Source organism: Rhizopus microsporus, assembly GCF_002708625.1.
Source record: "Rhizopus microsporus ATCC 52813 unplaced genomic scaffold scaffold_1, whole genome shotgun sequence".
NCBI classification, from domain to species: Eukaryota; Fungi; Mucoromycota; class Mucoromycetes; order Mucorales; family Rhizopodaceae; genus Rhizopus; species Rhizopus microsporus.
In genome coordinates this window covers 973,997-989,027 of record NW_019671916.1, presented here as the reverse complement: position 1 = coordinate 989,027, position 15,031 = coordinate 973,997, and the positions used below count along the sequence as shown (strand labels likewise).

General features: G+C 40.3%; 6 protein-coding genes across 6 annotated transcripts in view; 4 read left to right on the top strand and 2 right to left on the bottom strand.

Annotated features, from left to right (window-relative positions):
* Window positions 1-1,595: 1,595 nt before the first annotated feature.
* Window positions 1,596-1,908, top strand: RHIMIDRAFT_253601 (uncharacterized protein; the record flags this gene model as incomplete). The annotated part of the gene is made up of 2 exons (XM_023611032.1): window positions 1,596-1,753; window positions 1,827-1,908. 2 exons carry the CDS (start codon window positions 1,599-1,601, stop codon window positions 1,846-1,848), a joined length of 177 nt encoding a protein of 58 aa, XP_023470996.1. The 3' UTR covers window positions 1,849-1,908.
* Window positions 1,909-3,741: 1,833 nt separating this feature from the next.
* RHIMIDRAFT_253592 (uncharacterized protein) lies at window positions 3,742-6,583 on the top strand. The gene is made up of 3 exons (XM_023611030.1): window positions 3,742-3,952; window positions 4,062-4,080; window positions 4,128-6,583. Coding segments are annotated over exons 1-3 (2,229 nt in total). The 5' UTR covers window positions 3,742-3,950; the 3' UTR covers window positions 6,336-6,583.
* A 2,196-nt stretch (window positions 6,584-8,779) lies between these two features.
* On the top strand, window positions 8,780-9,911 carry RHIMIDRAFT_288210 (uncharacterized protein; the record flags this gene model as incomplete). Its single annotated transcript, XM_023613546.1, has 4 exons — window positions 8,780-8,849; window positions 8,920-8,991; window positions 9,052-9,196; window positions 9,278-9,911. The coding sequence occupies 4 exons, from the start codon at window positions 8,780-8,782 to the stop codon at window positions 9,909-9,911; spliced, it is 921 nt and encodes a 306-aa protein (XP_023470994.1).
* A 93-nt stretch (window positions 9,912-10,004) lies between these two features.
* Window positions 10,005-11,277, top strand: RHIMIDRAFT_232715 (uncharacterized protein; the record flags this gene model as incomplete). The annotated part of the gene is made up of 3 exons (XM_023607799.1): window positions 10,005-10,396; window positions 10,481-10,809; window positions 10,919-11,277. The coding sequence occupies 3 exons, from the start codon at window positions 10,005-10,007 to the stop codon at window positions 11,275-11,277; spliced, it is 1,080 nt and encodes a 359-aa protein (XP_023470993.1).
* A 125-nt stretch (window positions 11,278-11,402) lies between these two features.
* Window positions 11,403-12,632, bottom strand: RHIMIDRAFT_243374 (uncharacterized protein; the record flags this gene model as incomplete). The annotated part of the gene is made up of 1 exon (XM_023609934.1): window positions 11,403-12,632. The coding sequence occupies one exon, from the start codon at window positions 12,630-12,632 to the stop codon at window positions 11,403-11,405; it is 1,230 nt and encodes a 409-aa protein (XP_023470992.1).
* Window positions 12,633-14,459: 1,827 nt separating this feature from the next.
* The window catches only part of RHIMIDRAFT_310048 (uncharacterized protein), a gene marked incomplete at its 3' end in the record, with an annotated part of 1,488 nt that continues 916 nt past the window's right edge, over window positions 14,460-15,031 (bottom strand). The window contains exon 4 of the mRNA XM_023614618.1: window positions 14,460-14,960. Coding sequence (XP_023470990.1) covers window positions 14,460-14,960 — 501 coding nt within the window. The remainder of the gene's footprint in view (window positions 14,961-15,031) is intronic.

Sequence of the window (15,031 nt, the reverse complement as noted above, 5' to 3'; positions counted from 1 at the left end):
AAACCGCGCCCTTGAACCGAGAGTCCTCGTGAGGCAAGACGATGAGCAATCAATCGAGTGGAACCAAGCAATTCGTCTAAGAAAGTCATCATCTGCGTGGAAGAACTGGTCAGCGGATAACCAAGGTAGATGGCCGCCACATGGCTGTTAGAATCATGCCAATGCGGTATACCCCGCTGCTGGAGACAGCTGCGCCAGAGAGGTTGGGCTTGTCCAGATAAGGAAACGGCAATAGTCTTGTCCAGGTTGAGCTTAGCATTTGAAGCTAACTCGTATGCGTTAATGAGAGCCAACAAAGAGGTCAATTCTATCGGATCTTTTAGAAACACCAAAACATCATCAGCGTATGCAAGCAGTTTAAGAACCGGTGGCCGACCAATAGGCCGTGGCATTTGACTGAGAGCTGGGTCATGGAACAAGAAGCCTGGTAATAGAGGACATGAGTGAATCGCACGGAGAAGGGGTTCCAAAGCCAAGTTAAAGAGAAAAGGCGATAGAGGGTCGCCCTGTCTCAGACCCCGTTCTTGTGTAAAAGCAGTGGAGAGGAAACCGTTCACCTTAACACATAAGGATGTACTAAAGAATAAGGAGGTGATACCCGGAAAGTAAATTCGCCTGTGATCGAAAATAAATGCACCCAATGGTGAGAACAAAATTCATGTTGTACGAAATATAAATTCGTCGTTACCAAGAATATTTTCGTAGTATCAACCTTGACATCCATGGATATACTGTATTTCCAAATTGAAATGTCGTATTGAAACCATTGTAATGTTATCAGAGTAATAACAAATAATACAGATTGAACACTCGTACCTTTGTTGACGATAGGCAGAGGTGCCTTGTCTCTAGTAACAACACTTGAAGAACCAGGAGCAGATGTGTTTTCTTTAACAGCTTTCAAAGTAGTATGAACGTTCTCCTCTATTACAGAATTCAGTTATAAAACAGATGGAATTAATAGATATTATCTTTACCTTTTCTAAGCAATGGAATTTGTTGAAAGTCATCATCACTTGCTCCAAAAGCTGTATTTTTGAATAAACTAGTTTGTGTTTGTGCACACAAAGATGAGAAATCGCGATTGACGATGTCGTTAAGGATCGTGCCTAAAGCGGATTATTCTTCCAGCAAGCTAAGTACCATTCTCTTTCAGGGTATTTTATTGTTCTCTTCCCAAGTCCTGCTGATAACGTCTTGTTAATTAAATCTGATGAAGTTGAAGAGTAGTCAATCCTTTTTCTTTATGTGTGAATTAATTGATATCTATAATAAACTACATAAAGTCATTTCTAACCATACTAAGTCGTAAAACAATAAGATACCCTAAAAGAGAATGGCATTTAGCTTGTTGGAAGAATCCTATTCATTTTGGAAGAATAATCCGTTTTAGGTGCGACCCTTAACGACATCGTTCCACATACCTACTATTAAGATGAACCTCATCACCCAAGATGTGATCCCTAAGCGTTCGGACCGGAATTCACGTTTTGGGGTGTGGTCCCTAAGAAAAATGAAAAAGTCAGGTCAGGGTCGTATCCTTGGGGAAGAGCATAAAGCATTTTTTTTAAAATTACATTGATGAGAATCCTTCTGCCATGGTCAGTGAGGTGGCAGAAGGTCTGAAACAAAGCTTTGAACTCAACGTTTCTCATAGTACTTACAACTTCATGACAACTCAGTGCAATTTGTCCATTAAGCGGGCACAATTCCACCCTATGGGGAGAAACAGTGAGGAAAAAATCCAGCAAAGGTAAATTTGAATTTTTGTGCGCCTAACGACATACTCCGGCTCCTCTCTGCATGCTTATTTATTGATGCAATAGTACTACATACATGGTTTCATAAAATCATAGTTTATTCATAATAGCGAGCATATATTTTAAATATTAGTTAATCATAATGATTTATATGTTGAATAAGAATGGCAAAGTTATAAAAGAATTCATAGTTGAGGGCATAAACTTATTTGACAGCCATATGATGCGTTGCATAAGTAGGCATATTAATGAATTAATAACTTTGGGTAGACAATATTGTTGGTTGTGTTTGGACTTTCTGGCAAAAGGACTGAGATGCCAGAAAGAGGAGTGACTCTTGGTAGAGCGATATAGAGCTGTCCATGCATAAGTGGTACTGCCTTAGGTCAACGCCCACATATTTCAATGATTGGCCTTGGGATTTGTTGATGGTCATAGAAAAGCATAGACTAATAGGAAATTGCTTTCTTGTTAGAATGAATGGTAAATCACCTTCTTGGGTTGAGAGTGTAAACCGAGGTATAAGCTCTAATGGGCCATCTGGCTTATTGGCTAGGCGAGCCTGAAACATATAGCTGCCAATTCGTACGACAACCAGGCGAATACCATTGCATAGACCTCTTGCTGGGTCAGTGTTTCTTAATAGCATTACTGGTGCGCCAACTTTGAGCTCAAGCTTAGATGGAGGCAAGCCGGTAGGGTTTGAACTGTGTAAATATTCTATAGGAACAGTGTGTAAACCATCGGCTTCATTAACATCAGCAGAGTCTGTAGACAGAAGTGTAACCTTTTCGCCAGCCATCTCGTCGAGAACAATGTCGTTGATTCTTCCAACTGTGTCGTTTCTGGTAGTTAATATGGCCCTTTCACCAAAAAATTGACCATTGTTTATCGACATAGAGTTACTAATTTCTTCATCTTTATAGATATAGTCAGGAAGTGTAATTGAGTCATAAAGTGTATGGTTATATGAAATGTCTGCTATAAATCTTGCAAATGCAATATCATTTTGATTAAAAAGATTAGTTAAACGCATGCTCTGCGTAAGTCTCAAGAGCTGGAGTCTTGACAATAAAAATGACTGCTTGATTGACGCACTAACAGTATCAGCTCTGTTACCTCTTCTGATCACTGGTGGGATCTGAACAAAATCACCACTAAGGACAACAGGCTTTCCTCCAAGCAAATATAGCTCATCCGGATCATCACAGATGCCTTGAAAGGTGCGATGGACAGCTTCAAAGCAACACTTGTGCTGCATGGGCACTTCATCCCAAATGATCAACTTTGCTCTCTGGATGAGCTCAGCAAGATCGCTATCCTTTCGGATGTTACAAGTGGAGCATTCATCTATAGATAAAGAGATTTTGAATAGTGAATAGGATGCCTGACCGTTAAGCAAGAGAAGTGCGGCAATGCCAGAGGAGGCAATGCAAAGGACGATCTCGTTTTTACTCTTGTAGTAATTACAAAGAGTGTTGTACACAAACGTCTTGCCTGTGCTGGCGGACTCTTGCAAAAAGAATTGGTTGCTGCTAGGATTAGACTCAACCTTGCTGACAATGGTGTCAAATGCATTCTTCTGCTGTTGATTAAGCTGACTATGTATTCTATTAAAGTCGGTCAAGGCCTGACTGGGATCAAAATTCAAGGCTCTTCTAAGGGGAGGATTTCTCTCTTTTTGCCTACCACCACGGCTCTCGAGTAAGAATTGCCAATCACAGAGAAATCCAGGCAGATTGGACATATGGAGGCTTTTACTGTGTCACCGCAATTTATCATCGATCAGATACAAACTAGATACCGGTTTTTACCCTAAAACTAGACGGTGTTATTTTTTTCTGGACGAATCAAAAGTAATTTTTAGACACTCTGATTACCTTTTTTGGACAAGATGAGGTACAAGAGTGTCTCTTTTTGACTAAACTGGAGCTATTTCTTAAGCCTAGATTCAAGCAACAGGCCCCTTTTACCTGTTTCCTCATAAGCAATAGTGTCTTCAGCCTTAAGACTGGTGAAATCTCTAAATGTTAATACTTGTATATAATAAAGTTATTCCTACCTTTTCAAATTGGTTTAGCACATTTAGATGATATATTTGAATAAATTAAATGGCCATTCCTATCACAGTGTTGATATATTTGCTGACAACACTTCTCTTTATATTTCTTTTTATCTACCCTACAATCTATGTCTGTTTTTTCTTTTTACTTTCAAACAGTTGCATCCATAAACAAGCTATAGTCCATAAAAATTGATCTACTCTATTCAAGCGTTTACTTTGATATATAATCTGACTATGTCTGTAGAAGCAGAACAGGTAAATCGGTTGTGAAAATACTCATATGATACTTATCTAAAATGTAGTCCAACAATACAACATTTTCCCAGTCAGAATATCGGCGTATAACTACAATCAAAACATCGTTAAATGGTATAGGCTGGAAGGAGAACTACAGGGCCACCCTAAATGAATTTGTCTGCAGCGTAAATGATCTTGTAACTCACGGGTTTGCTTTTGCAAAGTTCATATTTCTCAAAGAATTTAACAAAGATGGTGAATTTGACTTCAATAAATATGTAACAAAGGCATTTTTTCAAGAAGTATTACTGGCACTAGTTGATCGTAAAACCAAGGAAGGAAGACTCGCTGAAAAGACACGAGATATCAGACAATTAATAAACACTTATAAAGACGAATACATCCAGGTGTCAAGTTATATACCAATCACACTGACCAATGCTCAACAAATTGCATTTTATGAAGGGACCAAAATACATACAGCATACATTAATAATGTCGCTCAACATTTTGGTAATAGACTCAGAATGTTTTTAAATCTAATATCAAACAAAAAAGAGAAAATTGAAAATATGACTCAAGAAATGAAAAGCAAAGGTTTTACGGATGAGGAAATCAAAAGTTCAGTAAGGACCCATATTACCAATGTGTGTACCCAGCTCAAGTTGAATGTTTCAGCAAAGAAATTCCCTGATATTCCAGCCAATTTTCTAGATAAAAAGGCGTTAGAACAACTACAACAATTTTTAGATGTTTATCCAGAGCACTACAAATTCAAAAAAGACTCTATCTATTATGATGTGAAATCAAGTCCACAAAATCATTTACGTGCATTTTACACTTTGGCAAAACTTTGTGAAGAAAGAAAGAACAAAAGTTTTACTTGTTTTCCCTTACGAACATCTTTTGTCCCTTGTTATGTCACAATTGACGCCAAGATTTTGAATTACCACATTCTTAAGCGCAAGAGCTTTCCTGTTGGCCAAAAGCATGAACTGTGGAAACAAGTCATCAATTATGATTGTAAGGCAATCAAGTATTCCACGACAATGAATTTTGAAGGAACTTTAGATACCGATGGAGTTGGTGTGTCCTTACTCAAACAAAACTTTAGCCCTGATCGTAGAGGCACGTTGAATGTTGAAGGAAAGCCCTTAAAAGCTGATAATGACGAATTCCGCTATCTAGAAAGCCTGTCGAAGAAGGAATTAGACAATACTTTAAAGAAATGTGTTCTGATTGATCCAGGAAGGCATGACCTCTTATTCTGTATGCATGAAGATAGTTCAATAGAAGAAAAGAAGCTGTTTCGCTTCACGAGAAATCAGAAGTTAGTAGAAACAAAAGCAAGACGTTTCAATAAGCTTCGAAAATTTATGAAACCGGCTTATATTCAAGAATTAGAAGCAAGTCTATCCAAAATACCAGCAGCAACTGTGGATCTTGTCAAATATACCAAATATATCAAGCGTCGATCTAAAGTTTCACAACCTTTAAAACGGTATTACTCTAGTGAAGGTGAATTCTTGGATAGAAACATCGGCTATGTTTACGAAGATAGTGACGAAGACGATCCAGCTATTGGCATAGATGATACTGCCGCCGCTACTGATAACATTTGCCCTAAACCAGCTTTTGAATGTAAGAAATCAAAAAATAAACTTGGAACCTATCTCTCCAATCTTCGTTACATTCACCAAGAAAACAACACCCAAATTCAGCTTGCAGAGGACGATATTACGCAGCTTAACACCGTAATACAACAAACCGATGAGATTTTACAAAAACCAGAAACTACAGAAGAAGGCTTCGAATCCCAAATCAGCATAGTCAAAAATTTACTTGAAGAAACCAAAGCCAAGCTGCCTACCCTCAAATTTCGAAAAATGAAGCTCCAAAGTACCATAAATCGGCAACAATCTGAAAAAAGGTTAGTTAATGCTTTAAAAGCTAAATTTGGAGAAGATGCTGTTCTTGTCTTGGGTAACTGGTCTGCCTCTCACGTGAAATTCCATGAACCAACCAAAGGAAAAGGAATGCGCAAGATGCTCCGAAACGAAGGATTTGAAGTCTTACTCATAGATGAATTCAATACTTCAAGCATCTGCCCTGAATGTAACTCGGATTTAAAAAAATTCAAAACTATAGAAAATCCTCGGCCATATAGAAGAAGTAAGATGCTGGAGGTTATATGTCATGGTTTGTTGAAGTATGAATATTGTATACAGATATTAGTAGTAGGCATATTTCATCTCACTCTCATATGTTTGTAGGTGTGTTAACAAAGATTGCTTAAAGATAGAAGGGAAAGACCGAGTATGGAATCGTGACCTTGCTGCTGTCCTCAACTTTCGCAAAATTCTCTTTTCGCTTCGAGAAACAGGTGATCGTCCAGAAGCTTTCAACAAAAGTAGAAAGGATGGAAATCGAAAAAGAAAACCTCCCACCAAAGAAAATAAAAGAACCAAAAGAACCAAACACAATTCCGCCTCAGTTATCGATGAGGCATCCACAGTGCAGGGTAAGTTTTATATTATTTTGCACTTTTCTGATGAAAAACTAAATTTTTATTGTCTAATTTCCATATTTGTTTCGTCTAAAAAAGGTAAGCTAAGCATCTGAAAATTATTTTCATTCGTCCAGAAAAAAAAATAACACCATCTAATTTTAGGGTAAAATCCTGTAGAGGCCATAATCAGTAGCTGGGCTCTCATTCTATTTTAGTGATCTATTTTATCTAATAACCAATAACTGATAATACAAAAAAGCCCCTTCTTCATTTATTTACATGATCCAACACTTGAATATCAAAAGGCTATGATAGGATTTACAGTTTTTTAAGCTAAAATGAGGCAATTCAAAACAACGGATTTCTATGCCTAGGGACAACAAGAGATTCATTTACTAGGACATTTTTTTTTGATGAGAGCGTAACAATTGATGACCAAAGTATTTTTACCCTTGATCCCAAAGGGGTTTTTTAGTCACCACTATCCTTCCTTTATGAACTACCTTGGGCGGGAAAGATGTAATATTACAATCGTGCGCCCAATTGAAGTTTTAATTATTTATAAATAAATATCTGTTTAAACGTAACAATTGATGAATTCTGCCTAAATAGATTTTTAAAAAATTTATGTGGCGCAACTTCAATTTTAAATTCAGTACCTGGAAGACAAGCTTATTCTTTTTTTTTTATCAAAACGGGCCATGTCAAAAAGCATCAAAGCACTTAGCTTGAAAGGCAAGCAAGACTGGGATACATCAGTATTCTGCTTCTCACGTAATGTCCGCAACAACATGATTTGGGAAAAGGATGCTGCTGCCAAAGCTACATTAAAGCATTTCTTTCAAAAGCACCTCACCTCAACCCCTGCTTTCAAGCATTCCCCTTCTCGAGTGACAATTCAGTTATTCTATTATGTTGATCCAGCATTCGGTAATGCATCTAGCTTTAAATTGGACGCCCTTGAAAAGTTGATTGGATCATTCTACCCAAATAAGTTTGTTGATCTGAGATTAACTCAACTTCATTATCCTTACATGAATGCAGAGATTCTCGCACAATTCTTAACTGTCAATGCCGAAAGAAATGGATGGTCTATGGTAAATCGTCGATTCTTTAAAGCTGCACCCATCGTAAAGGCACCGCTCCCTCACAACATGCCTTTTGCCACTCAATGGAACAGTTTATTACCTCAATTATCCAATGGACAACTTACATCAGCTATTCAAGGTATTAAATATCAAGTATCAGGTCGATTGGGACGTAGAAAGGGTGCTTCTAGAACTCAAGTGATGCGTAAATCACTTGGCACATTTCAATTTACAAGTCATAAATCTTTGGTAGACGTCGGTCGACATACTTTTGCAAACAAGAATGGTAGCATCACAGTTAAAGTATGGATTGCGACTGCCTTGTTTGGTGTAAATACTGCTGTAAAGCATATCAGCAAGATGCAATAGATCAATAAACCGCTTTATAAACAGTGCGGCTGGTAAATTTTGTGCGTTATCGAAAAATAGATAGCGATTTTTGAAAAATGAATAGCGTCTAGCTAAAAGATAATCGACGGCCTGCTATTAAATGATTGTCGTTTTCGAAATTTTACTTTATCCGTTGATTAATATGGCCCTATTGTGACTTTTCTAAATGTAAACAGTTGTCTATTTGCACCTTCTCTTTCTTAAGCGTTGTATTTAACCTGTGGTTAGTCGTAGTTGCGTATCTATTGGGGCTATGGCAATTAGCACAATTGTATTCGTTAATTTTCTGTAGTCGTAATCCTTTCTGAAACTTGCAAAAATACTACAACTGACAATACATAATACTATGATGTATACCATTAATTGAGCCTTCCTTACGTTTAAGCCTTTGTCTATTTACTGTATTGATATTCTATCATTGAGATTACTTTATCAAATAAGTCTATTGAGTTGATATCCTTAAAACAACAACAGAAATGCAAAAAAGCTCAGCAAAGTCAAGTCAGTTCACAGCACAAACATCCCATAATATCAGTAAACATGTATCTGGTATCTTAAATTTAATATCATAAATGGAGGCAGTAGCTATTCCAGAAAAAAAAACTATCGTTGTAGGTATAGCTCGATTTCATTTTTCTTTTTTACTTCTTTTCTTTTGTCTGTCTTTCTTTGGCTACTACAGGGTATTGAGACAAGCTTCTTCCTTCATAGCTTTCAAAAAAGAGTTTACATGAAAGGGAACAATAAACAAACAGCCACTTTCCCACAACAAAAGGAGCCGCCCAGAAACACAGCGGAAGGTAAGATATATATACAAATGATTGACTTTTATTATATCTAATACTGACTACAAAAATCATGGTATTATAGACAAATATGAGAATGCGACAGAAGCGAACTCTGATGATGATTTTCAGCCAAACATAACAATAAAAAGGAAAAGTATATATAAGCACAATAGATCATCTAGATAATAGTCGTCTCAATATGAAAACAATATAGATAGGGAACCTACGCCTGTAAATAGTTCTCAAAAACGAATGAAGAAAGGCAAAGAAAAGTCTAGTAGCTCTACTTCTACTGCTATTGTCGAATCTAAACCTAGTGATGATGCTCCTCTTGCAAAGTCTACTGTTGCTACTACAAAGTAAAACACCATTAGTGACTCTAGTAATTCATCCGCAAACTATAAGTTGTTGACTTCAAAACACAAAGAATCCTATTGTAGAAGTGCAAAATATACACCAATCGCTCTAGTGAATGCTCAACAGATAGCACTGTATGAATGCACAAAGATTCAAACCGCATATCTTAACAACATCAAGGCTCATTTTGGGAGTAGACTAAGGGCTATTCTAAATAAGCTTTGCAAGCCCAAGGAACTGGCTGCCGACCTGCGTAAAGATTTGAAACAGAAAAATGTAGACAAAAGAGCCGTAAACAAAGCTTTGAGAGAGGGAGTGTACGGTCCTTGCAACCAGGTAAAGCGTGCTATTGAAAAGAAAGAGATTCCAGATGCTACCATCTTGGACACTTCTGCAAGAAAAAAAGTCAAAGCTATACTGCAGTCATGCCCAAACAACTACAAGCTCAAAAAGGATTCCACCTTTTATGACATAAAATCTAATCCTGAATGCCACTACAAGGCTTTTATGAAAATATCTGAACTTTTCGACTCAGAGGGGTTGCGCCAATTTTCTTGCTTTCCCGTGCGAACCATATCCATTCCTTGCTATATGACTTTAGATTTCAAGAGTATTCACTATAATGTCTTAAAGAATAAGACAGCGCTAAAAATGGACAACAAATTTCAAACTTGGGGCTCTGTAGTAAATACAAATAACAAGGCTTTCAAAGACTAAGGAATGAACATATCGCTGTGCTTTCAAGGTACTATCGAAACCGATGGTGTCGACGCATCTATAATCAAGCAAAACACTACTATAAATAGAAAAATGGCACAACCTAAGACAAAGTATAAGGAGTCTGAAGATGTCGCAAGATATATGGAAAGCCTGGCCCAGGAAGAGCTGAATGAAACCAAGAGTAAGTGTGTCTTGATGGATTCTGAAAGGCGAGATCTACTCTATTGTATGAAGGAGACGAGAACCGCGCAAAATAAGCAAGTCATGGTTTACACAAAGATGACAAGAACAAAGGTTCCAAGGCATTATAGAATTCTACAAAATAAAGCTAAGCCTGCTTTCGCCAAGTCATCAGAAGCAAGGCTCGCAAAGGCCAAGTCATCTTCTGTCAAGATAGAAGAGTACGAAATGTATATCAAGACAAGAGCTTCGGTTGAAAAGGTACTTTGTTCATATTATGGAAATGAAACACTGCAGACAAGGTAAGCTTATTTTTCCTACCATTGATTTGACTTCCATTTGAAAAACAAGGCCGATTTGTACTTTGAACATTTGTTCGTTGCAAGAATCAGGGGGTGTTTCCCTCAGTCCGACGAATCTACTAGTATCGATATGCACGCTACTTATTTGGAACTGATGATTAAGCAGAGACACATATCAGAACGTTTGGATAATGATGACAAGACCAAATTACTTGAGATTGTAGCAAAAATGTCCAAAGAAAACAGTGATCAAGACAGTTTAAAGCAGCAGGCAGGCGAAAAATTGGAAAAGCTACAAGTCTTTCCGTTTCGTAAAATGAAGTTCTCCTCCAAGCTATATTATGATCAAGATGACCTTATGTTGATGAAGAAGCTCAAACAAAAATTTGGTTCTAATGCTATTCTTGTTCTTGGTAATTGATCTGCTCCTAACGCCAAATATCAAGAGCCAACAAGAAACAAGGGCTTGATCCAAATGCTAAAAAAAAATGGTTTTGAAGTTTTCTTAATTGATGAATTCAGAACATCGCCTTTCTGTCATTTATGTGAGGGTAGGTTGGAGAACTTTAAAACAGTACGCAATCCAAGGCCCTACAAGAGAAAGGCTAGGCCTATTGTACTCTGTCATGGATTACAACGGTAAGAATGATGATAATGCCAGACATTATGAGATTTCTAACCACAATAGTTACTGTGATGTTAGATGTACAAACTTTGACTGTTTAGAACAATCAAAGCCAAGATTGTGGAATCGTGACCTTGCAGCCGCAGTGAATATCAAGAAAATTCTAACGAGCTTAAGAGAAAAGGGAACACGCTCTGAATTATTTACTCGCACAAAAACAGAAGAATCCTCCACCAAGGTTATTGCCAGATCGTAGCCAAGTTTTGGTTACAATCGCTTGGTCATTTCATACAGGTATTATCTTTTTAAAGAGACAATAGTCAGTTAACTAGCCATCAATTTGATTTAGTAGGTTTGTGACATTTATTTTTTTGATAATGATCAATTACACTTCGAGCTTTGTGATCTTGGTTGTTGATCCAGAGTAGCCAGCGTGAGATTGTTGCTCGTCATTGAAGAAATACGGCAAAACTGTTCGAATATGGCCTTGGAAGACCAGTTACCGTGCACCACTATGCCGTCCACTGCGATGCCTGCTTGAGCGGCTAGTGTAGCGCCTAAGGCCCTGGCCTTGGGAACCGGAGCATCGTTTGGTTTTCCCACATGTGTCATGATTCGGTGGATGTGCTTGGAGATTCGTTCAGGCCCGATTGGCTGTGAGTGATCAGCTAAAGAGCGGAAGAGGCAATGTATGCTGATTGAAGGGAAGGCTGGGTGAGCCACGTAGCATGTTACTGAAGCAATCCGAGAGACATAAACCGAGTAGACTGTGACAGGGCAAAGAAGGGGATCCGGATGCGGGTGAATGGTGATTGTCTTGGTAATGCGGAGTCCTTGGCGTGTTTCTTTCGGAGCCACGACACACAAGTGCAAGACCTTGTCCTCAGAAATAGAGCACTTGTCCATATCTACTCTTGCCAAGTCAGACGGACGGAGAAATCCAACCATCGCCAAGAGCCAAGCCGTTTTAGCTGCAAGGAGATCGCCTGAGAGATCGTTGGTAGAATCTAAGGAAACAATGTAACTGATAGCAGGAGCAACATCGTACGACCAATGTCGAGGAGGCAGGATAGTTTTAGCCTTGAGTGCTTTAAGGAAGGTCACATAAGTTTCGGAGTGTTTGATAGCTTGCTGATCCTTGGCGGAGAACAGAGCCAGAATTGAATTGCTATAGGTGGCGAGCGTGGAAAGCTTGAGGTCGTGAGTGGTGTGAAGATCTACTAAATAGTTGATGATTTGCTGCGGGAACGGGTCATGATAGTTGAGTTGGCGTGCAGAGCACCACGTAGCGTAGCTTTGTTGCCTAAAGTGGTACCGTCGTCGGGTAGAGGGCGCTGTGGGAGAAATGATGGCTAAAGCGGACGACGACAAAGAGGAATGCTTCAGGCGCTTTGTGATATGTTCCACGCTAGCATTGTCCAACGGGGATTCTTGATGAGATGATGATCGTCTTCGCTTACCAGATCTTCTTGGAGGAGGAGAAGAGGGGTCTGTTGCATCAGACGGAGAGCCAGAGTAAACCAAGGAGCTGACGGTCAGTTGGGTGTGATCAATGTTGCAGGTTGAGGACACTGAGTTAATCTCTGTAATGTGGGCAGGACTAGATTCCATGGGGGGGGGACCAGGTATAGTCGACCGAATAAGGTGATCCAGTTCCGAGAAAAAGCATTGATCCATAGCGCTTGGGGGTGGTAATTCCATGACACAAAGGCCATCGGAATCTGTGCATTCTGTGGAGTTGCGAATAAGTCCAAGTGATGGGGACCCCATAGACGGTCCAGCCAGAGAAATGCCTTCCGGGGCAATGTCCATTCTGTCTGGCGCGCAAGCTGACGAGAAGGAGTGTCAGCGGGGTTGTAGCGGGATGGAACATATAGTGTCGATAATTGTATGGAGTTCCGAAAGCAAAAGCGCCGTATGTTCATTGCCAAAGTGTTCAGGCTGGAGGAGCGGGTACCGCCGAATTTGTTGATATATGCCATGGCAGACGTGTAGTCCATACAAAACTGGATGTGTCCCAAGTGTGAAAGTGGCACCTGTCGTAGGGCTTTGTCCACAACTAGAAGTTCCGTGTAATTGATATGGAAACGGAATTTGTGAGGGGACCAGAGACCAGAGAAGCGACAATTGCCATAAACTATGCCCCAGCCCATGTCTGACGCATCCGTGAACGCTTGAGTGACGGGTGTGTGCTGAATGATATGCCGAGCGTTCCATTGCTGAAGTTGTGAAATCCACCAGGTGAGTTCTTGTTTCATTGCTGGAGTGATAGGACAAGGGTAATTCTGTATTGTTGAAGGTGATGTTGCATATCGTCGGTATCTGTTGAGTTGCTGCAGTAGGTGCCGGGTGCGAAAGCGTGCCTGAATGTTGCCCAGTTGAGTTGCCATCGTCGTCCCAATGAATGCTGCGAGTTGTGTCCATGTCGTCGATTGCTGGTAGAGAAGTTTGTAAGCCATTCGTCGAATCGACCGAATTTTCTTGCCCGGTACGAAGATGGTCATCGATGTCGTGTCGATCGTCATACCCAAGTGAGTAATCTGCTGAGAGGAGGTTAGAATGGATTTTTTGTCGTTGACCAACCACCCCAACTGGACCATCTTCGTATATACCTGTGTTGTCTGAGCCAGTGCTTGCTCCTTGGAGGAAGCCATTATCAGAAAATTGTCGAGATAAGCTGTTAAGCGTATTCCTTTGCGTCTTGCCCATTGCAGCAAAGGTTTGGTTGCCTTGGTGAAGACCCAAAGGGACAGGCTGTGGCCGAACGGGAGGACGCGGTACTGGAACAGTTGTGAGCGCCATCGGAAACAGAGGTACTTGCGAGAGGAAGGGTGTACAGGAGTATGATGGAAGGCGTCCTTTAAGTTGATTGATGTGAGGTAGTCGCCTGGTTGTAACAAGTTGGTGATCGTTTGCAGTGTCTCCATCTTGAAGTGACGCACGGGCAGGTAATAATTGAGTTGTCGCAGGTTGAGAACGGGACGAAGGCCCCCATCTTTCTTTGGAATCACGAATAAGTTGGAAAGGTAGCCTGGGAAAGGGGAAGCACCGGTTCGATGGTCTGCTTGCTGAGCAGGGAAGATATCTCGCTGTCGATGATTTGGGTTGTCGTTGGAAGTTGAGTGGTTGGTGTTGGCAATGAATGAGTTGCTTGCAGAGGAGGAGGAGAGGAAAAATGAAGTTGGAAGCCGTGATGGAGGACGCTTAGGAGCCATGGGTGTATGGCTGCTGTAAGGACCGTGACCAAGAAGGCACAAAAAGAGACAAACGTCCCCCCACAATGCTTATTTCCTCTTGGTGATGTTGGGCGAGATTGAAAACTCCGCTGTTGTTGCACAGATTTTGACTGAATAATAGAAGTGTTGTCAGTAGTGGTGTTAGATGCTGTAGTGTAACCACTAGAAGTCGGGCTGCTAAGGGATATATTAGATGCAGCTGTTAAAGATGATTGGGGCGAGATGACGCGATTAGGTCGAGGCTGGAGCGTCTACGTGTAGAGGCTTGTACTGCTTGAGCCAGTTTGATGTGGTCCACCATATCTTTGGGGTCCAAAAGATAGTTCTGAGGCTCGTCGGAAGGAGGGTCACAAGAAGCAGAAATACCCCGGAACATGTTAGAAGCACGTTGCTTGGTGATGTGCGACGCCAAATTGGACAGAAGCTCGTGAATAACCTTGACAAACTCCAAAGATCGTTGACGAGTAGTGTCCAGATCCCACTGACTGTAAACCAATTGATAGGCGAACCAGTCAATAGGTCGAGTAAGACCAGAGAGACGATACTGGATATCATGCAATTGAATGTCGAAGCGACGAGCGGGACCTGACAGGTTAACCTTATTGAGTTCAGGTGGATCGTAGGAACGAATGGTGTTCTTAGGGCATTCAAATAGGAAACGCCGGCGCTCAGTATCTGAAAGAGGACGACGAAAGAAATCTTCCTCAATGAAGGGGCAGTGTTCCAAAAGAGCTGAAGAAGGAGTGAAATCAGCCCCGGGAGACCGAACGACCA